The sequence below is a fragment of the Macaca nemestrina genome, chromosome 17, assembly GCF_043159975.1.
Source record: "Macaca nemestrina isolate mMacNem1 chromosome 17, mMacNem.hap1, whole genome shotgun sequence".
In the NCBI taxonomy this organism is placed as follows: domain Eukaryota; kingdom Metazoa; phylum Chordata; class Mammalia; order Primates; family Cercopithecidae; genus Macaca; species Macaca nemestrina.
Window position 1 is genome coordinate 12,934,577 of NC_092141.1, and position 26,803 is coordinate 12,961,379.

Sequence of the window (26,803 nt, forward strand, 5' to 3'; positions counted from 1 at the left end):
AGGTAGATGAAATTTGTAGCAGTCTTGAAAAACTGGATTGAGAGACGTGGATGGTAGGAAGCATCTTGTACGGAGGCACCAGAAGAACGGAGGGCTTTCTGAACATCAGTCCTGAGTTGGTACACAGGATGAGTCAGAAAGATGGCTGAGACAGAGAGCCAGCAAGCTGCCCTTGCAAGGAACTGTAAGGGGTCCTTGGAGAGGACATGGGCTTTGGTAGGACCATTCTTTGGTTTAGAGTATCCACATTCCCTCCATTGAATGTGAAATGCTTTGAAGGGGCAGCTTCCACAGCCAAGCCTGTGGCAACCGATGCGACATCCCTAGACCTCTTCTGTATGGAGAGTTCTAGATCAGTGCCAGACACAAGGTCTGGGGTTAGCAGGTGGTTACTAATAAAATAATGGGGCTAAGGGACTTGTCTGTAAATATCTCACTTTCTAGATTTACGAAGTTGAGAGTGAAGTTGCAAACTCTTATAGAATCTTAACTTACAGTTCTCCATGAGAACAAAGCTGGATTCTCCTCTGAGTTCTTCCACAGAAATAAGTCAGGGCCCAACCTAAAAAGGAAGTTTGGTGTCAGCTGTATCGAAGTGGATTTAAGGCTCTGGACGTGACCTTTCACACCCTCCAAATGATGAGAAACTGCCTGTGGATGAATTCAACTTTTAAAAATCCCTCTGTTTAATTAGATAACTGTTTCAATGGAATTTTTTTTCTTTCGCAACTGACCTGGACATTTGACTCAGTCGGTCACAGCCTTGACTAGTCCAAAATCCTTTAAAAGTCATACTAGTACTACTAATAATAACAACAGATAACATTTACTGCAGGCCTAGCCTATGCCGGTCACTATGCAGATGAAATGTGTATCCAAGTGCCATAGCTTAGGGTCAGGCAAGCAATACAGAGCCTGCAGACTGCTCGCTTACAAAAATCTCCTAATTGCACATTTTTTTTCACAAATCCTCACAAAGCAAGCGTCTCTAACTTTTCCATGTGCCTCTCGATTTGCCTTTATTTGGAAGTGTCTAGGCTTTGGTGATAATCCCTGTAAAGTGATGATGATTGCATCAAAAAATTATTAGGATGGTAGAGCACAATGTGACACAATCTTTTGTGACCACAAGCCAAGAAACAAAAGAGACGGAGAGAGAGACATCAAATTCTAGAACTGATCCTTTTCATTTCAACCCTTTAGCTTCCACTGCAGAGAGGTCCATTCCAACTGCTCAGATGAAGCTGAAAAGAGCCCGACTCGCCGATGATCTCAATGAAAAAATTGCTCTACGACCAGGGCCGCTGGAGCTGGTGGAAAAAAACATTCTTCCTGTGGATTCTGCTGTGAAAGAGGCCATAAAAGGTAGTTAGAACACATGGCATGTCTCTTCTTGGTGCTCTTGAGATCTGAGGGCAGCCTGGAGCTCTGACATACTAGGACCTTTGGGGATGAGGGCCTCTCACCTGACAAGAGCCATACCATGGGTTGTTAGTCCAGTTAATTCTCCATAACCAGGGATCCTGGGCATTGGTTGCAACTCCCATTCTTGTACTCCCCAAGGCAAAGTCAACACAGGATAATTTTGCTCTAGTCAGGCAAGTTGAGAACCTGACCAGGTATAATCCTCAATACATCTCCCCTATAAGACGTCCTTTACTTAGGAGTCACAATCACGGTCCTCTTTAGCCTTCCTTGTTTAAAGAGAGGTAGACTATATCAGCAGAAAGAGCACTGGCCCCAGACTAGAAAACCCAGACCTCAGGCCCAGTTGCCCCAGTCACTTCACCTCGAGATGGAGGTGACAGTACCCACCCTACCCAGCTCACAGGCTCCTGGGACTGAAGTTCATGGTAAACAATGCATGTAAAAACTCTGACAGCTCTCACTTGCTCCACGAAGTCAAAGGACAAATACTCAAAAAGGAGACACAAATATTGATTCTGTTATAAACTGTATAAAATCATTTTGTAGACTTTTTGAACAACTGATACTAGGTGAACCCAAACATCCTGCCAGTACTGAATTCACTCATAGAGGCTTTGGGCTGGAAACCAGGAAAACTATGGTAACAGGGAGAAAGGGAGCTTAATTCTCCTACAGACACACTTAACTTTCTCCAGCTATGCCCGCAATCCGCTCTGAAAACTATTGGTAGATGTTAATAAGCAGAGTACATTTAAATGTTTTGACACATTGTCAAAAAGTATGTATAAGCGCATTTTATCCAAAACTAAGTTTATTATAAAACTTGTCGTCCAGTTTATTCACATTCTAAAATCTTGCTCTCACCCAGCGATTCAGAGGCCACATGAATTTTGCCTTTGGAACTGGTAAATATGAAAATATCAACTCCAGGAGAGGCAATGTACTCGTCTGTCAGTACCCACTTACATATCCCACTGTGATTTTCTCTCTCCTCTACTCTCTCCCTCCCCACTAAATATCTGGGGCCTTTGGACTTGGCCTTGAGTATTCAGGAGTGCACTGCCACCATCTTTACTCTGATAAGCTCATCAGGCAGGTAAAAATCTCCATCGGGCATCTCTTATTGTTTCTTAAAGCATTCTGCTCTGTGCTTGTACATGTATTTATTTATTTTTCTTTTATTGGGTGCACGTACATTTGTGACTTATTTTTACACGATAGGCAAAAGGTTTCCTTTTAATTTACATTCTTAGGTTTCTAGTAGATTATATTTTTCCTTGTGATTATGTATCATTGGCAATACTTGGCTTTTTATCTTCTTCCGTGCTGAGCATGTTCTCGCTTTACTGCTTTGTGTATGCTATTTATATAGGGAAAGAAATGCTAATCCTCCATCTGTCACAGGTATTTCGCATCCTTTTACCAGTTTGTCCTTCACTTTTGATTTTTTTAATATAGTTAATTTTACCTATAGCAGTTCCTAATTAATGTATAGTCAAATCCCCTCATCTTTTTCATTATATTTTCTGAATTCGTGTTTATTGAAAGTATTTCCTAAGTCAAAAATATAGAGTTTATGCACTTAGATTGCCTTGTAATATCTATATACTTTTATTTTTACATTTAAATCCTTAGTGTGTCTGAAATTATTTAAGTAGTTGGTTTACGAGAGAGGTCTAATTTTTTTTGTTTATCACAATTTTGTGATCTGTTTTACATTTTGTGTTAATATCTGTCTTCACAAGTTTCTTTACAATTGTCTGATTTTTCTAATGTTTCATGGCTACTCTTGCAAGTATATTTTAAGTGAAAATTAGAATCAATTTGTTGTGTCATCTTCAATTCTATTGTAATTTTGTTTAGGATTGCACTGAATTTATGTGTTAGTTTATAGTGAATTCATATGTTTAAAATACATAATTTTATAAATTCTTCCACAGTATCTATCTCCACTTATTCATGTCTTTTTTTATTTCCCTTTGCAAAGTTTGTTGTTTTTAAGTAAAGTCATGTTGATTATTGCTCATATATGGGAAACCTATTAATTTCACACATTTATTTTATAACTGGGCAGTGTCAAAGATCTTAATAGTTCCAATAGTTTCTCAGTTTATCTTAAGTTGTCCAGGTCTAAGGGAATGGAAATTTGTTTTCTACTTCATTTTTATTTTCTGCCTTGGTACACTGGCTGGTACTTTTTCACAACAACATGATTAGCATATTATAGAATTAATATAGTTTCTAAAAGTCTATGTAGTACATTAATGAAATAAATTACATATAATGTTTATGTATTTTATTTATGAATATATTATTTATACATTATATATATTTTATACAAATTATATATTATAAAGTATAATATACTATATTATACAAACCAAATAATATATATCTTATATAAAATATCTATATCATATAGATGTTTATCTTATATATAAAACTATATGTATGAATTACATAAAGCACATGTTTATATTATACAATCAATAATGTGGTAATATATAATTTAATAGTTATTGTTAAATTATATATTACATAGCAGAATACTATTATTATTGGTACCTTGCCAGTGTCTCAAAAGTAATATTATATTTATTATATTATATTAGTGCTGCCTTATGTTTTATATTATGTTATAATGTGTTACATTGATGATTACATACATTTTTGTTTTGTTTCTCTCTTAAATGTGGATTTTTCTAGTCACTCACATCTGTATATGATGTAACCTTTGGTATAGGATAGATTTTCTAAGGAAGTATTTCTCTATTCCTGTCGCAATAAGAGTAGTTTGCAAGACAGATGTTGAGTTTTTTTAAATGCTTTCAAAGCATTTCAAAAGATGATGACGTGGCTTTTCTTCTTTGACCAAGTAATGTAGTATTGCTACCTTTCCTAATCTTCCTTGAATTTCTAGGGGAAAACAATCTCTCATAAATTTGGTTTTAGAAATTGCTAGTATCTTATTTGGGATTTTGCATCTATTTCGTTATTAGTTGGGATAATGCTGGCTGGGGAGCAAACCACAAAACTTCAACAGTTTAACAAGAAAGATGTATTTCTTGCTTGGAAAGAGTTCAAAGAGGCTTTTCCTCCATGAAAAGCCTCCTTCAGTCTTGTTGCGCCACCATTCCCTACAGCGAGGGTGGCACTTTTTCTCAAGGGGGCAGATAATAAATACTTGAGACTGTCCCTGTCACTACTCAACTCTGATGTTGTAGCAGGAAGGTTGCCATGGGCAGTAAGTAAACAAATAGGCATGACTATGTTCCAATAAAACTTTATTTACAAAAACAGGCAGCAGGCACACAGGCCTTAGTTTGCTAGTCTCTGCCCTGGAGCTTTGTCATTCTCTGAATGTATCCAGGAAAGGGGGAAGAAAAGATGAGAAGGTTCATCCACTTGTTAAAAAAATCTCAACCTGGAAATGACCACATCACCTGCACTCACATTCCATTGCGAGAACAGTACATATGGCTGAAAAAGGTATTCTCTGGCTGAACAGCCATTTCCGGCAGTGCCTTTATATTACGGAAGAGGGATCCTAGCTTTTGATAAGTAGCTAGTCCTGTCTGCCACAATATTCATAAATGATGCTGGTCTACGTTGTTGTTTTATATTTTTCAGATTTAAATTCAAACCTACACATACTTCACAAGATAGTTTATAATTACCTTTTCATATTTTTTCATGTTCTGGAAGCATTTAAATATGATCACAATGAGTGGTTGCTTTAAAACACTGCTTACTAAAATCATAGGAAACCAAGGAAATTAAGAAACCAGTAGCTTTTTCAAGAGTAGTTCTTTGAGTTTTTTTCAATGTTGTCCATAATTATTTGTGCACTCAAATTTTCTCCTTAATTTGTACAACTTACCTATTACTAAAAAGTCTCACTCCCCTCCTGAATTTTAAAGTTATTGGCCTCAAGAAGTAGACAGTATTGGCTCCCAATTGTTCTAAGTTTCTCTGAAGAACCATGAGCACCCAGTGGAGGAAGGTAATTGCGGGAAATGAGGATGTATAAAAAGAGAAGAGGGCTAAAATGAGGCTCCCATGCAGTAGTATTTAAGATAGAAGCAGGGAATCTGTGACTAATAAACAGAAGGAATGGCTAGAGAAAGAGGCAGAGGATACAGTGTGACTTAATCCAAGAAAAATCCAAAAGTGGACAGCCGTAATGGGCAATTGAACACCTGTTGCTCATCTACGCATCAGCCTCTTTAGCAGTCACCCTTTGAATGTGCCTAAGAGTTTTTATGGGCAAGGTGAACAGGAATATCATAAAGACAGAGGGACTTGCTTAGAGACAGCTAGAGAGAGCGGACTTAGAGACAGCTGTAGCGACAGCTATAGTCCTTCCAATGGCAAAGGTGACCCAGCTCTCTCTTTTGTGTGTGTCACGTCTTGTGATCGTATCTTCTCCCTTGGTTGTGGTTGCACTGTGTATCATTCTTCCAGCCTCTGTGTATTTTCCCTCCCCTGTCCACGTGCCTTTCCAGATGTGTTTACATTTTCCGGCTCTCTCTGCAGCTGTGTTTCTGAGTTTCTGCCAAGCTCTGAGAGGATCATTCCATCATTGTCTCCCTCCCTCCAAACTTCATTAAGGACCAACAAGTCTCCAACCCTGCAATAGAAACTCTAGAATCTAGAACCTCTCCCAACAACACAGGGAAGGACATTATTGACAGAGGACTGTCCCTACCCTGGGATTTTCCCTCTTACTCCCAGACATCATCTCTCTTGCAGTCAGCAGGATGAAAGCACCATGTCTGTTCCCCTCTCCTCTTGAGTACCAGTTTCTGATCCCACTCCCAGCCTGCAGGCTGACTTTCTGAATTCATAGAGTCTTACAGTTTCCAGGTGGAGGGAAAAAAACAGGCTCATCACCCTAAAATGACATTCTGTGGGGGAATAGGGGACTTGGTCCTCCTTGGGGCCGTATCTTGGAGCGTGCACCTCATGGCCTATTTCTACCTTGTAGAAAGCTGCTGATCAGGCCAGAACACTGAATACAAAAAGCACTATGTTACATGGAAGCAATGATTCATGAGAACAGATATTATATCCTGGAGTTTAGCGTGGCCTTGCTCAGTTTATGAGTGGTCATTATTACTGAAATATCCCTCTGTGTTGAGACCCCTACAGGCTTACTTCTAGCTTGTTAATTCTCTCGCTGGTCATTAGAGCATTTTCTTCACTTAACGTGAATATCCCTTAGCTCCCGCGAAAGTCATATAATGTCCAGACGTCTGACTCCTAGCTTGAGTAAAACAGAACCCAGGCTGACCTTCCCAGCCTTCCCAACAGTAGAAGGGCCCAGGTTTTCAGCTCCAAAAGACAACCATCTCCTCCTAAAGTGTTCTCACCTTTTCATGGGACTGGGCCAGTCTTCACCTGAGTCAGGTTTTTTTTTTGTTGTTGTTGTTTTCGAGACAGAGTTTCGCTCTTGTTGCCCAGGCTGGAGTGCAATGGCGTGATCTCAGCTCACCGCAACCTCCGCCTCCCGGGGTCCAGTGATTCTCCTGCCTCAGCCTCCCACGTAGCTGGGATTACAGGCATCCACCACCACGCCCAGCTAATTTTGTAATTTTAGTAGAGACAGGGTTTCTCCACGTGGGTCAGGCTTGTTTCGAACTCCCCACCTCAGCCTCCCAGTGCTGGGATTACAGGTGTGAGCCACCATGCCCAGCCAGGCTTTTTTTTTAAAAAAGAACCCGTGATTTAGAATATATAGACCCATTGTCAAAGCTAAATTTGTTCTTTTTATCACCGTGACCCTTACATGTAGAAAGCAATAATTCTGATCCTCCAGGACTGGTCCAGAAGCTTACCCATTTCTATCACTTACATTTATAAAAGATCCAACACTAGTCACTGCTCACCAGTGTGCCCCGCGCTTAGCCTTCATAACAAAACCTTCCTATTCACTAAGAATCTAGGCATTCTTCAGAGAAGCCGGAAGTCTGCACCCTCTCTGATCATTCGTTTTGAAGGCAGCTAGATAATAACCGTGGCCCTGAGTGAGATGGTAGGGCTGTTTGCTTTGGCATAAAAAAGGAAATTTTGCTTTGGCATAACTTTCTCATGAACAAAATCTATCACTCCATCATGAGAAATAATTTCCAAAGAGCAAACGACCCTTGGGGTAAAGAAACACACTAAGGCATACATGACAAACACTTTGCTGAGGATGGCTGAGGAGGGCAAGAGAATCGGGGAGCTGGGAGCGCTGGGGCGTGTGGGAGTGGCGGGAAGGGAGTGTGGGAGAGGAAAGGGTGAGCGCAGAGAGGGAAAAGCAGTGCCTGGAGTCTGCCTCTGCCGCCCAGTGAAGTAACGGCTTTGCCTCCCTGGAAGTCATCTCAGGCATCATTGAGAGGTGGGCAAGGCATGCCCAAGGGGGAGCTGAGGTTGAGGAGATGCCTCTAGAAATCTGAGGGCAGCTTGAGGCTCTGGGAGGGGCTGAGGAGGATCCTATAAAAGAGAAAAGGGAGACAGGATAAAGCACTTTTTTTTTGAGATGGAGTTTCGCTGTTGTCACCCAGGCTGGAGTGCAATGGCGCGATCTCGGCTCACTGCAACCTCCACCTCCCGGGTTCAAACGATTCTCCTGCCTCAGCCTCCCAAGTAGCTGGGATTACAGGCACGCAGCACCATACCCAGCTAATTTTTGTATTTTTAGTAGAGATGGGGTTTCACCATGTTGGCCAGGATGGTCTTGAACTCCTGACCTCGTGATCCCCCCGCCTTGCCTGATGCTATTTTTTGTCCCTAGAGGATTCATCTCAAGAGAAATGCAGGACGAGTATTTACACAGGTTAACTGCTTTTCCTGACCTGTGTGGCCCTAGGATCAGGTGTATCAAAAGACACGAAGATCATCCTGGGCGGCATACTGAGACTTCATCTTTACAAAAACTTTTAAAATTAGCCAGGCGTGATGGTGCATGCCTGTAGTCCTAGTTACTTGGGAGGCTGAGGCAGGAGGATCACTTGAACCCAGGAATTTGAGGCTGCAGTAAGCTATGATCAAACCACTGCACTCCAGCCTGGGTGACAGAGTGAGACCCTATCTCTCAAAAAAAGAAAAAAAAAGGCCAGGTGTGGTGGCTCATGCCTGCAATCCCAGCACTTTGGGAGGCTGAGGGCCGGGGGTGGGGGTGATCACCTGGGGTCAGGAGTTCGAGACCAACCTGACCAACATGGAGAAACCCCGTCTCTACTAAAAATACAAAATTAGCTGGGCGTGGTGACAGGCATCTGTAATCCTAGCTACTCGAGAGGCTGAGGCAGGAGAATCGTTTAAACCTGGGAGGTGGAGGGTGCGGTGAGCCAAGATCGCACCATTGCACTCCAGTTTGGGCGACAAAAGCGAAACTCCATCTCAAAAAAAAAAAAGTACATAAGGCTAATTTCTAAAGTGCCAGGGATCTGAGTAAAAAAAAATTATTCATTCAAACATCTACCTAGTCTGCCATTTCCATAATAAAGGCATCTGCTCCCCTTCAAGAGCGGTGAGTTCTGACTTTGGTTAGATAGTCCAATCAGTCTGTAGACTATGACATGCTAAATCTATACAAATATCTTTAGGCAACAGCTAACACTGAAACAATAGCTACTTTTCTGTGTACGACTTTCTCCCTGGAGAAGCAAATTTTGCTTCAGTCTCTTCTGGGATGTTAGGAGGTAGTCTGTCCATGAGTTAAAAGAGCTCCGTTGCAGTGGAGTGAACCAGCTCACAGGTTGATAAGGAAGGAGGTGCATTTTCACATTTCACTTCATGATTTCCTGCCCGCGGTGTGGGTCCTCACAGAAAGGTAACTAGGACTCCAATTATCTTGCTTTAATCTTGGCATTTTAAATGTTTATGCAAAGAAAGTACAACTGACTCATTCATCTGATCACTTCCAAGAGGGAGAGGGAAGGCTCCGAGTCACCGGCCCAAGATCCCCAAGGGGCCGGTGCCCAGAGCCAGCCCTGCGAGCATAGCCAGAGGATGATGTCAGGGCTTCCCAAAGCAGGTCCTTGTCATCACACCCCTGACGCGTCTGCAGGGACAATAGCCAGCACACCGCCCTCCGTCAGCTCCCAGCCAGTCTCATGCTGGGGGAGATTGGAGCGGAGGCCCAGGGTCACACCACGGAGCCAGTAGACTTGGTCGTTCCAGAGGCAGTCAGATAAGGTGACCTTTGTCCCTCTCTGCATGGGCTTGGCCTGAACAGGAAGGAGAGGGAGTGGCATGCCAGCCTTTCCACCCACACTCCTCCTACTCTGAGGAGGGTCCGCCTTTGCTTTCCCAGCATGAACCTCTCGGGACCAACCGGTTTTTCTGGTTCTGGAGTTGTGCTGACCTTTGCCAAGCTGACCAGAGGATAAACTGCCTCCCGGGTGGTCTGTTTATTTCTTGATGATGTTACACTTGAGACAAACAGATGCTCCTACCAAAAAACAATAGCAACAATAACCGCAAGAAATTATTCATCACTTACACGTCAGGAACCGGGCCCCGTGCTTTCCATATGTTGTTACCCTGAGAGCTAGCTACTATGATGATGATTTCCATTTTATAGATGGGGAGACTGAGGCTCAGAGAGGTCAAATAACTTGCCAACAGTCACGCTATCCCTGAAATGGTAGAACCAAAAAGCAAACTCAAAAGCGCCTGACTCCAGAACCCAGGGCCTTGTGGACCACACCGAACACCGTAGGTGGCGTTCATGCCAAACGGAAGGCACTGCTATGTACTTACAGGAACCCCTCCACTGTTAAGGTTTTTCCCATTGACAGCGACTGAGTCAAGTCTATAGCTGTGTGTGGGCTCCCTGCCCTTGCCCTCGTCTTCTGCCCTGGCAGTGGCAAATCTAAACCAGCCACTAGTAACCCTGAAGGAGTGGTGATTGACAGGGGCCCCCATGGTGGGGTCTTGTGGCCTGGACAGCGACCAGTGGTCCTCGGTGCAGCTGTCAGAGGGTTCTAACCTGGCACATCGTGCTTTTTAGATACTGGAGAGGAGTCATATTTGGGGCCGTGGCACTCATCCTGGTTGCTTACGCAGGTGTAAAGCTGTCCTTGGGATGGAGTTCCACGCGCTCATGGTTTCCTGATTTCATTGACTTAAGCATGGGAATGTCCCTCCTGTGCTACCCCTGCCCTACGTACCCCCAATTGTCTCCTACAAGCAATGTCTCTCCAGGGGCTGGCTCCTAAAATAGCCCTCTCCCCCGGCTGAAAGCACTTCTTTGTCATCCTCCCCAACCCAACCCTGCTAATGGCCACTCTATCATTTCTCATCCACGCGCCCCATCCTTTCATTGTCAGACGCGCGCCTCTCCCGTTCTGCTGTCCTGTCCACCGCTGACAGTCACTTCAGGCTCCATTCAATCCCACCTCCTCCGGGAGGCTTCTTGGACAACTTCGCATCGTTCTCTCCTCCCTGTAACCACCACTAGCACTCACCAGGCAGTCTGGCCCGTGACAGATTCTCTGATTGTGTCCCATCGAGATACAAGGATCTCCTTTCTCATGGTTTTCTGTCTCTTCTCTTAGCCATATCTTATCTGATCACACCTCAGCTTGTCTCTACTCCTCTTAAAATGGGGAGGCTGGAGTTAAACGCAATGGCTTAGGAATGCTCTGTCCAGCCCTGGGGAAGGGGGGATAGATCACCTGCACCTTTATTCCAGATACTCAACTTCTAGACTTTTGCACATCATTCTAGTGCTTCGACCTGAGGTCGCCAAACGCCAGGTGTCAGAGTGGAAAGGGCTGATTTACTGGCGGTAACTTCAGGGCTCCAACAGTCTTTCCACCCCTTTACCAAGGCAAGTCCAAATAAAATTCATCGGGACTCTCCCTTCCCAGAATCTCCTGCCTTCTTCGTTCCTGAAAAGCAAGATGTCACAGTCAGTCCCTCAGATCTCAAAAATTCAGCTATTGTGTGGAATTCCGGAGACACCCTTAGTATATGACCTATGTATACAGAGTAGGCCGGGCGCGGTGGCTCAACCTGTAATCCCAGCACTTTGGGAGGCTGCGGCAGGTGGATCACAAGGTCTGAGACTCCAAAGCCTAGCACTGCTGTCCTAGTTCAGTCCCGAAATAACTGGGTGGACCAGACCTTACAATGTGTTCATTTATTAAAAAGAAACGAGAAGGCTGGGTGCAGTGGCTCACACTTGTAATCCCAGCACTTTAGGAGGCCGAGGTGGGTGGGTCACTTGAGGTCAGAAGTTCAAGACCAGCCTGGCCAACATGGTGGAACCCTGTCTCCACTAACAATACACAAATGAGCTGGGTGTGGTGGCACATGCCTGTAGTCCCAGCTACTTAGGAGGCTGAGGCCAGAGAATCACTTGAACCTGGGAGGCGGAGGTTGCAGTGAGCCGAGATCACGCCACTGCACTCCAGCCTGGGTGACAGAGCAAGACTCTGTCTCAAAAAAAAAAAAAAAAAGAAAGAAAAAGAAATGAGAAAATGTGCCCCTTTCCTGAACTATTAGGAAGTCTAACAAAGTTGGCTGTTTTTGCTATTGCTGCCACTGCTAGGTGAACTCCTCATCCAGCTGCTATTGTTATTATTTGCTCTCTCTCCACTCAAAACAATGGAAGTTGGGTTTTGGGAGGATAAGAGGAGAAACCCCTCTCTCTTCCTTCTCTTAACATCTCTACCCACATGTTAGAATATGTAGAAAATGTTGCAGTTTGGTTAATTTCCTCTAATTTGTACACTCCTGGGATATGATACCCTGTGTGGAGACAGGAGGGGTCTTTGTCACGAGAAGTATCAGATCAGAGAAGGTTCACATGAGTTTAGACTGAAGGAAGTGGGCAGGGGAGGTAAGATGACGAAGCTCTCAGAGGGTCCCGCTGGGCAGAGAAGACTGGCTGCCCTGAGAGTCTAACGAAGTCACACGCAGGGTCTCCGACAATGTGAATGGCACTGGCCCAGGGCACGTGCCATGTGGATCCTAAGAGAATACAGTGACTTCTGGAATGTGGAACACTTAACCCCCCAACCCCCACCCACCCACCTACCTACTGCCTGCCTACCTGACCCTCAGTAATACACATCATCCCCCAATTTTTTTTTTTTTTTTTTTTTTGAGACAGGGTCTTGCTCTGTCACCCAGGCTGGAGTGCAGTGGCGTGATCTCGGCTCACTGCAAACTCTGCCTCCCAGGTTCAAGCGATTCTCCTGCCTCAGCCTCCCGAGTAGCTGGGATTACAGGCGCCTGTCACCGCGCCTGGTTAATTTTTTTATTTTTAGTAGAGACGGTGTTTCACCACATTGGGCAGGCTGGTCTCAAATTCCTGACCTCAGGATCCACCTGCCTTGGCCTCCCAAGGTGCTGGGATTACAGGCGTGAGCCACTGTGTGCAGCCACATTAGGCATTTTTCTAAGGTATGAATTTCTATGATGAACATGTATGACTTTTATATTCATGGAAAAGCAATAATGACTTTTATAAATAACCCATGGAGCAGAAATGCTCAGCCCCAAACCCTTCACAGTTAGTGGGCCGCCCCGGGCCTGTGATTGGAGTTTCCCCCTGCCCTGTCCTTGCACGGCCTCCTTCCTGATGTGACACTTGAATGCCTGTGAGAGGGCCTGTGACAGATGCCAGCAGTGGTGGCGATGACAAGCCCAAAGCCACATTTGTTCCATTACTTCCAGCTCCTCGTTGCCTTTCCAGTCCCTGCAATGAGAGCTCCTTTCTCTTATCTGCACAAGACAAGAGTCAAAAGTTCTTGTCGGTGTGATTGCAGAATATCGGGCTGGAAAACTTCCTGATAATACCTAAATTCCTTTAGCAGAGCAGTCCCTGGAATCGGGTCAGGAGAGCTATGTGGCTTCAGCACATTGTGTACTGTGCAGCTGGATAATAAACCAGATGAAATGTGGCAAATAAAAACGTAAGGGACATATAAGGATGTCATTCTAGTCCCATCTGGTGCGATAACCCCTCTCCCACACCAATTTTTCTGTTGCCTTTGCAAAACCATGCAGGCTGCTGAGGAAGAGTCCCTGCTTGCGTGAGCCATTGAGGAGTTCCAAAATAGACACAAAGATACGAGGAATACAAAGCAATTCCAAATAATGAAAAATAAGGATCAAGCTGAAGTTTCTGAGACACATTTATGGCTTTTGTAAACAGGCATGCACTCGTTGAATGGCTCTTCGGGACACGGTGGTGACATTAGCTAATTCTGACATTTAGGAATTTAAACTCAGTAGCTGTCCTCGCTTATCCTTATGAACAAAGTTTGCTAAACATTGTGTGCTGTGTGCCCCGCTTTATGTTTGAAGATGATGCAAACGGCAGGCTGTCATCTCGATTCCATTTCTCATGGTAAAACCCAAGGGACCCGGGCGCATGCTCCCACCACATTTTCCTCTGGCCTCATTCTGCACCCAGCATTCCCTGTTCTTTCCTTCTCCTTCCCCAGTTTAGTTTCAAAAACATATGGGTTCCCATAGAAAACAGGAAGATGTGCAGAAACCTGAGAATAAAGTTTAACGAATGATGACAGACCTTTGATAGAGCACTCTTTCCTACACGCCAAACAAACCACTTTTTTATAAACACAATAATTTAAAGTACAGCTTCACTCTTACCTAAACTTAAAACAAACTGGAAAGAGAAAGGGGTGTATTTTTTTTTTTTTTTTTTTTTTTGGAGACGGAGACTCGCTCTGTCGCCCAGGCTGGAGTGCAGTGGCGCGATCTCGGCTCACTGCAAGCTCCGCCTCCCGGGTTCACGCCATTCTCCTGCCTCAGCCTCCCGAGTAGCTGGGACTACAGGCGCCCACAACCGCGCCCGGCTAATTTTTTGTATTTTTAGTAGAGACATGGTTTCACCGTGGTCTCGATCTCCTGACCTTGTGATCCGCCCGCCTCGGCCTCCCAAAGTGCTGGGATTACAGGCGTGAGCCACCGCGCCCGGCCAAAGGGGTGTATTTTTAATAGAAGTGACACATCGAAGCGTTTCTAAAATAGCTCTTTGACTCTCCTAAGCCACTCACTGAGTTCCTGGATTTCACCCCCTCAGGTAACCAGGTGAGTTTCTCCAAATCCACGGATGCTTTTGCTTTTGAAGAGGACAGCAGTAGTGATGGGCTTTCTCCGGATCAGACTCGAAGTGAAGACCCCCAAAACTCAGCGGGATCCCCGCCAGACGATAAAGCCTCAGAGACCCCTTCGACAGGTTCTCTGGGGACAAACCAGGTAAGAAAAAAAAAAAAAAAACCAGCATCTCAATGTATTATCGTTTCACAGTCTTAAAATCTGTTACAGCTGGTTTTGCTTAGAGAACCCAGAGATGTCCCTGGCTGCCACGGCATTTCGATGCCTCTTCTCGCCCTGTTCAGCACAGGCCTCTGTGTGGGGTGACAAAAGCTCCAGAAAACGCTGAAAGAGAACCTCCAGAACTACATCCTTTTTTTTTTTTTTTTTTTTTTTTGAGACGGAGTCTCGCTCTGTCGCCCAGCCCAGGCTGGAGTGCAGTGGCGCGATCTCGGGTCACTGCAAGCTCCGCCTCCCGGGTTCCCGCCATTCTCCTGCCTCAGCCTCCCGAGTAGCTGGGACTACAGGCGCCCACCACCGCGCCCGGCTACTTTTTTGTATTTTTAGTAGAGACGGGGTTTCACCGTGGTCTCGATCTCCTGACCTTGTGATCCGCCCGCCTCGGCCTCCCAAAGTGCTGGGATTACAGGCGTGAGCCACCGCGCCCGGCCAGAACTACATCCTTTAACTTATCCATTAAAGCATCTGCTCTGCCAAGCAGATACTTTTTGTCTCCATTTTTATGGACAAAGTAGCTGAGGCTCAGTGATATTGGATGACTCGCCAACAATCTCCCAGCTAGAAAGTGCCAGAGCAGGGACTGATTCAAAGTTCCCCATCTCTCTGTGCACTGAGGACTGGCTACAGGGCTCTGGGGAGTGCAGAGAAGGAAACGCTGGCTCTGTCCAAGGCAGGGAGGCCCACGTTGCTTCTACTCTTAGCAGGTTTCTACCTAGCAAGCTGCTGCAAAATTCAGCCCCAACCCAGCCGTAGCATTCACCTCTTTCTGGACAAATCTACAAACCCTTGAGCATGAGGAGCGTGTATTGAGAATACTCTTAAAGCACGTTTATAAAGAATAATCATGATTATGGGCTGGGCGCAGTGGTTCACGCCTGTAATCTCAGCACTTTGGGAGGCCGAGGTGAGCGGATCACCTGAGGTCAGGAGATCGAGACCAGCCTGGCCAACATGGTGAAACCCCATCTCTACTAAAAATACAAAAATTAGCCAGGCGTGGTGGTGCACGCCTGTAATCCCAGCTACTCAGGAGGCTGAGGCAGGAGAATCATTTGAACCCGGGAGACGGAGGTTGCAGTGAGCCAAGATCATGCCACAGCACTCCAGCCTGGGCCACGAGAGAGAAACTCCGTCTCAAAGGAAAACAAAAAAGAATAATGATGATTATGAACAACAGCTCCGGCCACATATTAAGTGCTCATTCTGGGCCAGGGGCAGTGCCAAGTGCTTCGCAAAATTTCCTCATTTGAAATCAGAGACCTCTCCAAGTAGATATCATCGAGGTTGATTCTGACAGAGGAGGAACAAAAACTCTGTGAGGCCGAGCAACTGGGTGGGCTCTACAAATACGGCAGAGTGCCAGCCACGCTGGGGAAATCCAGCCAGAGGGTATTCATGGAGCCCCTAAGAGAAATGCCCGCGGGCGTCCACATATGAGGGGAAAGAGATGCGTAAGCGTGGAAGCCAGATGTGAGCTCTTCCAATTCTGCCTCTATCCAGAGAGTCCTTCAGACCCTCAGTCCCTTCTCTTTAGGAAGGATTTGCCCCTCCTGGCCTCGTGTAAATTGTGCAATGAACTGAAATTAGATATATTTGAAAGCTGGGGTTTCTTTTTTCCCTCCCCACTGAAAAGTACCATACAGATATTAGCGACAGTTAAAATAATTATCATTCAGTGCCTCGTTTCCCAAAACCATGCCAGTTACTGTTTATCGTCATGCCTATCTTCACCCCATCAGAGCAAACCTAACGCTGCCAAGGAGAAAAAGTGAAATGGGAGGAAAAAAGGGAGGCATGGAAAGCTGAGCTGAGTTATTCGTGTGTTTATTGTGCAAGAGTTTATAATCAAAGCATTTTTTCCTTCCCCTGCAAGCCACAGTTGGTCTTTGCAGCCAAATTTCTTTGATAACATCAAACGGTATATCAGATCATTTGTACACATTATTCTGACAGTAAATTCCTCAGCTTCTGATTTAAGAATGGTTTGAGGAAAAGGCAAGTTCTTTTCTGCTTCACCTTAGGAGAGGGAAAAAAGAGAACAAGCACCGAACAATGCCGGGCAAGATGCGAAAGTCGTTGTATGTCATTTCTCCAGGCATGCATGTTTGACAGATGAGGACCCTGAGGCTCCAAGAGAAAAGAATCCTTCAGGCCTTTGACAGGTGCCAGGCAGGGCTCAGGGAAGAACTGCAAAGCTCATTCCTAACCCCCGCATGGAGAGATCATGGGCAGCCCGGGCTCCGTTTTGTCAGAGTTGAAACACAAGAATGTAGGAGTGAAAGAGAAAATAATTTTTCCCTTTACAGACTCTGCCTCTGATAAAGGTTTCTTATGTCTTTATACACATGCATACGTACACACACACACTCTCATATGTATACACACAAAACCACATGTACATATACATGCCTGTGTGCACGCATGTATTCACATATGTGCATACACATACACGAGACACATGTGCACATATATACACATGTATATACCTAACACATGCACACATATATGCACACACATGCACAGAAGCATGCATGCACATGCACACATGCATGCACATATACACACTCAGACACACACTTGGACATACACACACACACACACTTGCACACACTTGCACACACTTGCACACACACACTTTCCCTTTCTCTGCTAACATTCTTTTCCTCTACCTTGTTCATTGTCCTACTTTCCCCCCACATTCCTACACCCACTCTTCCCTGCTGCTTTCTTTTTCAATTGCATTATCAAGACAGGTGGACCTTGTCACAGACAGGTGGAATGCTCACACAGCGAGACCAGATGTCCCAGTTTGCCTAGAACAGACCAGTTTTATACCTGTCTTTGGAATCCTTACTTAGAATGATTCCCTTTCTCTCTCAAAAGTGTTCTCAGCTGGGTAACAAGCATATATATATATACACACACACACACACACACACATACACACACACACATACATATACACACACACGTATACATATATACACACATATATGTATGTGACTCCTCCCCCTGGGAAGGTAGGCTGATGTTTACTTGGGTAAGAAGCTAGGATGAAAGCAGCAGAGGTGTGTGTTCAGAGTTCTGTGTCACACAACTTATTCCTGTATCTTCCTAATATCCGTAACATTTGGATTTCAGGATCTTGCTTCTGGCTCAGAAAACGACAGAAATGACTCAGCCTCCCAGCCCAGCCACCAGTCAGATGCGGGGAAGCAGGGGCTTGGCCCCCCCAGCACCCCCATAGCCGTGCATGCTGCTGTAAAGGTACGATCGCACCAGCCTCGGAGCCCCGCCTGAACGCGCGGCTCACGGAGCCAACTTGAAGCACAGCTTTCTGAGTTAGGTCTGACAACGCGAGGAGAGTTACACGGAGGACCCGTGCAGAGGTTCGGCTCACTGGGAGGGTCACAAAACAGGAAATGGGAAATGGGTCGCCAGTGTATATGGACCAAGATTTCATTATCCGTGCAGCACAGCAGAGGCCACCTCTGCCGTGGAGAAAGCTGTGGATTTGCATTTCTTTGGGATCACAGCTTAGCCAGCATGTTTCCGACGTAAAAGATTTCATAAGCTCACCCTTGAGGTAGATACAACTGATTGTAAAGCAGGATTTGCAAGTTTCGTAAAACAGGTATACAGCCGTTGAATTTTATGCAAGGGAAGTATCCCTGAAAAGCTTGCATAAAGTAACATTTACATCATTCAGGCCAGTCTTCCGATGGAAATAAACATGGGGTTTCATTCACAGTAGGCAGGTAGTTAGACTCATAATAGCAAATGTTTCGTTTTCTCAGCATTATCTTTTTGTTAATTTTTATTTTTATTTCAATAGTTTTGGGGGTGCAGGTGGTTTTTGGTTACATGGATAAGTTCTTTAGTAGTGATTTCTCTTTTTTTTGTTTTCTTTTCTTTTTTCTTTCTTTCTTTCTTTTTTTTTTTTTTTTTTTTTTTTTTTTTTTTTTTTGAGACAGAGTTTCTCTCTGTTGCCCAGGCTGGAATACAGTGGCGCGATCTTAGCTCACTGCAAGCTCCGCCTCCCAGGTTCAAGTGATTCTCCTGCCTCAGTCTCCCGAGTATCTGGGACTACAGGTGCCAGCCACCACGCCCAGCTAATTTTTTGTATTTTTAGTAGAGATGGGGTTTCACCATGTTAGCCAGGATGGTCTCCAACTCCTGACCTTGTGATCCACCCGCCTCAGCCTCCCAAAGTGCGGGGATTACAGGCGTGAGCCACCACGCCCGGCCCTTTAGTGGTGATTTCTGAGATTTTAGTGCACCCATCACCTGAGCAGTGTACACTGTAGGCAATATGTAATCTTTTATCCTTCACCCCACTCCCAATCTTCTCCCAATCCCCAGATTCCATTACATAATCTTATGCCTCTGCATCCTCATAGCTTAGCTCCCACTTATAAGTGAGAACACATGATATTTAGTTTTCCATTCCTGAGTTACTTCACTTAGAATAATGGCCTGCAGCTCCATCCAAATTGCTGCAAAAGACATTATTTCGTTCCTTCTTATGGCTGAGTAGCATTCCATGTTGTATATGTACTACATTTTCTTTATCCACTTGTTGATTGATGGGCACTTAAGTTGGGTCCATATCTTTGTACTTGCGAATTGTGCTTCTATAAACACCAGCGTCGTATCTCACAGTACACAGGCTGCTCTCTCTTCAGTTAACTGGATGCCTGGTAATCATGTGGCCTTCTTCATAATGTTTTATCCCAAATCACTTTTTTTTTTTCTTTTGAGACGGAGTTTCACTCTTGTTGCCCAGGCTGGAGTGCAACGGTGCGATCTCGGCTCATTGCAACCTCCACCTCCCGGGTTCAAGTGATTCTCCTGCCTCAGCCTCCCCAGTAGCTGGGATTACAGGTGCGCACCACCATGCCTGGCTAATTTTGTATTTTTAGTAAAGACAGGGTTTCTCCATGTTGGTCAGGCTGGTCTTGAACTCCTGGCCTTAGGTGATCGGACTGCCTCGGCCTCCCAAAGTGCTGGGATTACAGGCGTAAGCCACTGTGCCTGGCCTCTCCCAAATAACTTCTGACTGATTTGGGAACACGTTTTCTCAGCTCGAGTGCCACCACTTAATGAATGTTAAAATGACTCATGGGATTTAAAAAAGATGGTAAATTGAAGTAAAAATCAATGATATGGTAATAGTTTTATGGTCTAATGGATGATAGACACTTCAGTTTCTCAGTAAGGCTCCCCCACCGAACCACAAGAGCTTAAACCCATCTGAAAATTCACTCAGCTCAACAGGTTTGAAATTATGTGACTATCAATGCATTTTGTTCATTGCAGGGGAAGGAGGAGGAGATGAGTCCCATTATTTCTAAAGCTGAGTATAAAGAGAAATGTTATTCATATTTCTATCACAGTATTTAAATTTTGCATAATTCAAATTAGCAGCCGGGCCCGGTGGCTCACACCTGTAATCCCAGCACTTTGGGAGGCCGAGGTGGGCGGATCACCTGAGGTCATGAGTTCGAGACCAGCCTGGCCAACATGGTGAAACCTCGTCTCTACCAAAAAACGCAAAAATTAGCCAAACGTGGTGGTGCGTGCCTGTAGTCCCAGCTATTCGGGAGACTGAGGCAGGAGAATCGAATGGCTTGAACCCGGGAGGCGGTAGTGGCAGTGACCCGAGATCGCAATCACTGCACTCTAGCCTGGTCAACAGAGCGAGACTCTGTCTCAAAACAAAACAAAACAAAACAATTAGCAAAGCCTTCAACCTCACTGTAGTAGGAAGTATGATAGAAGCCCAGGAGATGAACAGATCACTTTCAATGAAAAGGGCGATTCTTACAGACACCCAGCTGGTCCCGGCAGGCTGGCTGTTTGTAGAAGAGCCATCATTTTTTTCTGCTTGGTCAACAAACACACACAACCTTAGCATGCCCTGGGCTCGAAAAGAGAATAGTAGTAGTAGCCTTTACCCCACACTACCCAGAGTAAATGATCCGATTTCAGTACCTTCTGGAATGTGCTAAGGCAACACAGAGAAAAAAAGCTCCTGGACCCCCGACTTAGCTGCGGGACCCTGCCAGGGCTGCAGCTCCCATCCTTCCCAGACAAGGCAAGCCCCAGAATGAGGCGACAACAGCAGCTGATCTGGAGCAAGCCAGGGCAGAGCTGGTTTCGGGAGCCCTGCAGAAACTCTTCAAGAACAGAAGACTGATTAATGAACTAGAATGCTAATCGATTAGTAAGCAGGGAGAAACGGAGCCACCAAACACACAGAAATACTTGTGCTCATTATTCATTAGTCGCCAGGAAGAAGTCTCTTTGGAAAACAAAAGAGCCTTTGGGGGTGCACTGCGCTGAGTCCAAGCGAGTTGTAAGCTCCTTTGGAGAAGGTCACATTCAGATGTGTAGTTTGTGGTTGAAGTGGAGAAGCTGCCAAGTCAGAATATGCCTGCCAGCTGTTTAGGAGCCCCCTCTTCTGGACACCGGTGGTAACACACTTTTCTTCCAATGTTCCCCCAAATCCTTGATCACTTGAGGTCATGACATCCATGTTCTTCAACCTTCTGTAATAAAGTCAGGGTTTGAAAATTCCTTTTTTTTTTTTTTTTGAGGGGGAGTCTCGCTCTGTCACCCAGACTGGAGCATAGTGGCGCAGTCTCGGCTTACTGCAACCTCCGCCTCCTGGGTTCAAACTATTCTCCTGCCTCAGCCTCCCAAGTAGCTGAGACTACAGGCATCCACCACCATGCCCAGCTAATTGTTTCTATTTTTACCAGAGATAGGGTTTCACCATGTTGACCAGGCTGGTCTTGAACTCATGACCTCAAGTGATCCGCCCACCTCCACCTCCCAAAGTGCTGGGATTACAGGCGTGAGCCACCGCGCCCAGCCTGAAAATTAACTTTTTTTTAACCTGATAACAGGATGGACCCATTCCTTCCTAAATACAAAAGTCTTTTATTTCAGGAGCAGGTTATAGACACAATTACCTGCTCATTGACTACCTGTTATTATTTCAATATTATCTTTTATAGTCTTTATACCGATTAGTGAGAGAAAAAGTAAAGAATATTTTCTCCAACTTGCAGATGAGGAAACTGAGATGTATTAAAGTTAAGTGATTGTACCACTTTCAAACATTTGTCTTATCTTCCAAGACTATACCCTTAACTTCCTGATTCAGTGTGTCCGAATCATGCAATACATGCTTTGGGTTCCAACTCTGGGAAGTGTTCCAGTAGGTGCATAACCCTTCCCATAATAAGTAAAGTATCCTTATTTCAAAAGGTGTTGCTTCCTGATCTTTCATCGGTATTTGGCAGGCAGGCGAGAGGGTGTTAAGCAGGCAGATAGGCAGGGTTTATCTTACTTTCAGTCCAAAGCAACAAATAACCACATCCTAGACTTTCAAAGAAAATCTTAGTTTCATCTAAGTTTATGTCATTAATAAATCACTTAATAATAACACTTATTAATAAAAACACTTATTAAGTGTTTAACTAAAGGTGACTTCCCATATGCATATGAATGTTCTTTTGTTGTTGTTGCTGTTGTTTTGTTTTGAGATGGAGTTTCACTCTTGTTGCCCAGGCTGGGGTGTAGTGGCGCAATCTCATCTCACTGCAACCTCTGCCTCTCGGGTTCAAGCAATTCTCCTGCCTCAGTTTCCTGAGTAGCTGGGATTACAGGCACCTGCCACCACGCCCAGCTAATTTTTGTATTTTTAGTAGAGATGGGGTTTCACCATGTTGGTCAGGCTGGTCTTTAACTCATGACCTCAAGTGATCCACCCGCCTCGTCCTCCCAAAGTGTTGGCATTACCGGTGTGAGCCATCGCGCCCAGCCACGGAAGAACTTTCTACAAATAGTCTTAAGATCAGAAGGCAGCCTTTGTTAGGCCATCAGTTGGTTTTAGGTTAGGAGAATGCATTCATTGAAACACAGGATTACGTTTTGCTGTACTCCAGAAAAGAAAAATTCTGGAGCTGCTTCTAAGATTCAACTTTCCCTGTCTAAGGAGTGTCCTTCCAGTGTGATACATTTGCAATGAATTTGTTCATTAGCAATGTTAGTGTTCTAGGAGCTCTTTGTACATCATGCCTTTGCTATATTGTATTTCTGAGGTTCAAGAATGGCCATCAGACAAAACTGCCTCACAATGTGTCCATGATGCAAAGTCATTCTCAGTCATGGCCTAAAGCACATGCCATTTCCTCATCCTCTTTGCAGTCCAAATCCTTGGGTGACAGTAAGAACCGCCACAAAAAGCCCAAGGACCCCAAGCCAAAGGTGAAGAAGCTTAAATATCACCAGTACATTCCCCCAGACCAGAAGGCAGAGAAGTCCCCTCCACCTATGGACTCAGCCTACGCTCGGCTGCTACAGCAACAGCAGCTGTTCCTGCAGCTCCAAATCCTCAGCCAGCAGCAGCAGCAGCAGCAGCAACACCGATTCAGCTACCCAGGGATGCACCAAGCTCAGCTTAAGTAAGTCCGGCAAGCCTGGGAGAGTGGCTGTGGGCAGAGGTTGAGAAGGGTGTCTGTTAATATCTATCTGATGTACATGGGGCCAGCACCATGGGGCCTAGAAAGTCCTGTATTGCACCATTTCCTCATCCAGTATGTTTGGAAGCTGATTCAATTTAGAAACTATGCACACCTTTTCAGAGCCATAAGACTGGGATGTATCTGCAGATGTATTCCAAACCCTCAGTGGATACCTAAAACCTCAGATAGTACTGAACTCTACGTATAGTGTATTTTTCTTAGGCATACATATCTATGATAAGGTTTCATTTATAAATTAGGCACAGTGAGAGATTAACAATAATAGCTAGCAACAATATAGAACAATTATAGCAAGATACTACAATAAAACGTATGTGGATGTGGTGGTTTCTCTCTCAGAATAACTTATTGTACTGTACACATCTATTTTTGAACCACAGTTGACCTCAGGTAACTGAAATCTTGTAAAGTGAAACCGCCAATAACGGGTGGACTACTATAAATCAGTGCCCTTGGTAAAAGGTCCCTTTGGGAAATAGGAAAGGATTAGCATTTTCAAATTGGACTGTGGAATGTCTAAGAATGTGATATTGGAATTATGGGCAATTCCGATACACTTCTGCTTTTGGAAAGAACATTGCTGAGCAGCGGAGAGAAACCCTCAAAGATTGACTCTTGAGCCCAGGTTGTGTGACCACATTGCTACATCACCTTTTAAATCGTCAATATCCCTACATGTAAAGTTGAGGTAGGATTCCTCCCGTCCTCCTCAGACTATGCTAGCGATTACGCCAAGCGCTAAACACAACCAAGCTTCACCAGGTGGGTTTGGCCTCCCCAGGACAGAGCAGCAGCTGAATCACAGGTGGATGTGTGCCACAGTCCCCACCACTCCCTCTTATCTCCCTAAACAAAGTTCAGATGTCACACACCACTTGCCATCTAGCCGGCCCTGTTGTTTTTCCTCACCCTGCTCCCTTCTGCTGGTTTATTACATGCCTGACCCTTGCAGGCCATCACTTTGGGATCCGATCTAAACGCAAGTTATACCACCAATATTTGATTGTACCTGAAGTGCCTCTTTGTTTGTCTTTTAGAGAACCAAATGAACAGATGGTCAGAAATCCAAACTCTTCTTCAACGCCACTGAGCAATACCCCCTTGTCTCCTGTCAAGAACAGTTTTTCTGGACAAACTGGTGTCTCTTCTTTCAAACCCGGCCCACTCCCACCTAACCTGGATGATCTGAAGGTATAGGATTTTGCATGAGTTTCTTTCTTTTTTTAAACAAATACAACAGTATGTTGTTAACAGCACCACGACCAACTGGTATCTGGAGTAAGAGAGTGGGAGGGAAAGAAGACCATAGGAAACGCTGAAGGAGGTGGCAGAATTTATCCTGCTGTGGTTGAACACCCCAGTTGACTAGCCTATTTTACGCAGCCGTAACAGGATACCGGAAACTGGGAAATTTGTGAAGAAAAGAAATTTATTTCTCACAGTTCTAGGGCTGAGAAGTCCAAGGACATGGCACCAGTATCTGGCGAATGCCACCCCATGGTAAAAGGGCAGAAGGTGGAAGGGCAAGAGCATTTGAGATAGAGGGAAAAGACAAACGTTATGTTTATTTCACCATAGTAAAAAAATAATTTTTAAGTAGGCTATTTCTAGATAAGAGTGAGACAGGAGACAAGTAAGACAGGAGATGCCTTAGTCACAGAGAAACATGATCCAGATATGATAGTGCCATCTGTCAGACCCCTCAAAACCCACTTTTGGGAGGCTGAGGCAGGTGGATCCCTCTAGATACACATGCTCAGAAGCATTGGCTGGGGAGAGTTATAATAATTAGTGTAGGTATAAAGAGATGATGATGATGACGATGGTGCCTATCAATTTTTTTTTTCTTTTTTTGAGATGGAGTCTTGCTCTGTCATCCAAGCTGGAGTGCAGTGGCACAGTCTCGGCTCACTGCAAGCTCTGCCTCTCGGGTTCAAGCAATTCTTCTGCCTCGGCTTCCCTAGTAGCTGGGACTACAGGTGCCTACCACCACACCTGGCTAATTTTTGTGTTTTTAGTAGAGACAGGGTTTCACCAAGTTGGCCAGGCTGGTCTTGAACTCCTGACCTCAGGTGATTCACCAGCCTTGGCCTCACAAAGTCCTGGGATTACAGGCATGAGCCACCCTGCCCAGCCCCTACCAATTTGTATTTTTTAATATGAGCCATCCATCATTTATTCTGTGTAGATTTACTTTAATTTTCACCCCACAAGATAAGTTTTGTCTCCCCAGTTTAAAAAGTGAAAATAAAACCAGAATCATAGAGCCGGGCGCGGTGGCTCACGCCTGTAATCCCAGCACTTTGGGAGGCCGAGGCGGGCAGATTACGAGGTCAGGAGATCGAGACCATCCTGGCTAACAAGGTGAAACCCCATCTCTACTAAAAATACAAAAAAAAATTAGCCGGGCATGGTGGCGGGCGCCTGTAGTTCCAGCTACTCAGGAGGCTGAGGCAGGAGAATGGCGTGAACCCAGGAGGTGGAGCTTGCAGTGAGCGGAGATCACGCCACTGCACTCCAGCCTGGGCGACAGAGCGAGACTCCGTCTCAAAAAAAAAAAAAAAAAAAAAAACCAGAATCGTAAAGAGGTCAAATGATAGGCAGTTTAACCACCTTATGAATGACAGAACTGAGGCTTGAAGCTAAGTAACTTATTTCAAGGGCTTTGCTATTGTATGAGAGACGAGTGGAAAGAGAGAGATGGGCAGGAGAGAACGTGGCTGGACTTGACCACTCACTGTGTGTATGGGGAGAGGCGCCATCTGAGTCCTGGGAGAGTGACATCAATGACAGAAAGAGGGAGAGTAGAATGAGGAGTTGCTATGAAGGGACAGTGGCAAGTTCATTCAGTTCGGGAAAGTCAAGTCTCAGGGACCAGCAGGACAATGGAGAGAAAAGACATCCATTTCCGTCGGTAAGAATTAGCCAGGCTGTGTTGTCAGGGGTGGGGAAAGAAATTTCAGAAGCATGTGTAATGTGTGGAGCATTGAACCTAGAAGGGTGAATGTGACTGACAAAGAACAAAATGGAAAGAGTCAGAAGGAAGGGGAGAAGAGGAATGAAGGAGACATATGATGCAGCCACAATTGGGGAAAGGAAGAAATAAGAGGAATGGACGGAGGTGACCCCCCCCAAATAATAATCAGCAAGGTCATATAATGAGGTGACATTTGGAAGCAATTTTCACGTTTTGCTACATAAAAGGAAAAGAACACTGAGAGAAAAGTCTTTGACTTCTTTTTGAAAAGTTCATGGCTATATATGACAGTATGTGGATAATTTTTTGTGTCCTATTAAAAAAAAAAAAAATTGGCCAGGCATGGTGACTCACGCCTATAATCCCAGCACTTTGGGAGGCCAAGGTAGGCAGATCATGAAGTCAAGAGATCAAGACCAGCCTGACCAACATGGTGAAACCCCATCTCTACTAAAAATACAAAAATTAGCAGGGCGTGGTGGCGGGCACCTGTAGTCCCAGCTACTTGGGAGGCTGAGGCAGGAGAATGGCGTGAACC

General features: G+C 44.9%; 1 protein-coding gene across 5 annotated transcripts in view; it reads left to right on the forward strand.

Moving 5' to 3' along the window:
* LOC105473719 (myocardin) overlaps positions 1-26,803 on the forward strand; it is a 110,056-nt gene that overhangs the window by 53,705 nt on the left and 29,548 nt on the right. For all 5 annotated transcript variants that reach the window (XM_024790230.2, XM_024790231.2, XM_071082361.1 and 2 more), the window contains 5 exons: positions 1,204-1,365; positions 14,480-14,655; positions 17,875-18,000; positions 22,951-23,207; positions 24,326-24,479. In XM_024790230.2, the coding sequence (XP_024645998.1) occupies positions 1,204-1,365; positions 14,480-14,655; positions 17,875-18,000; positions 22,951-23,207; positions 24,326-24,479 (875 nt within the window). The remainder of the gene's footprint in view (positions 1-1,203; positions 1,366-14,479; positions 14,656-17,874; positions 18,001-22,950; positions 23,208-24,325; positions 24,480-26,803) is intronic.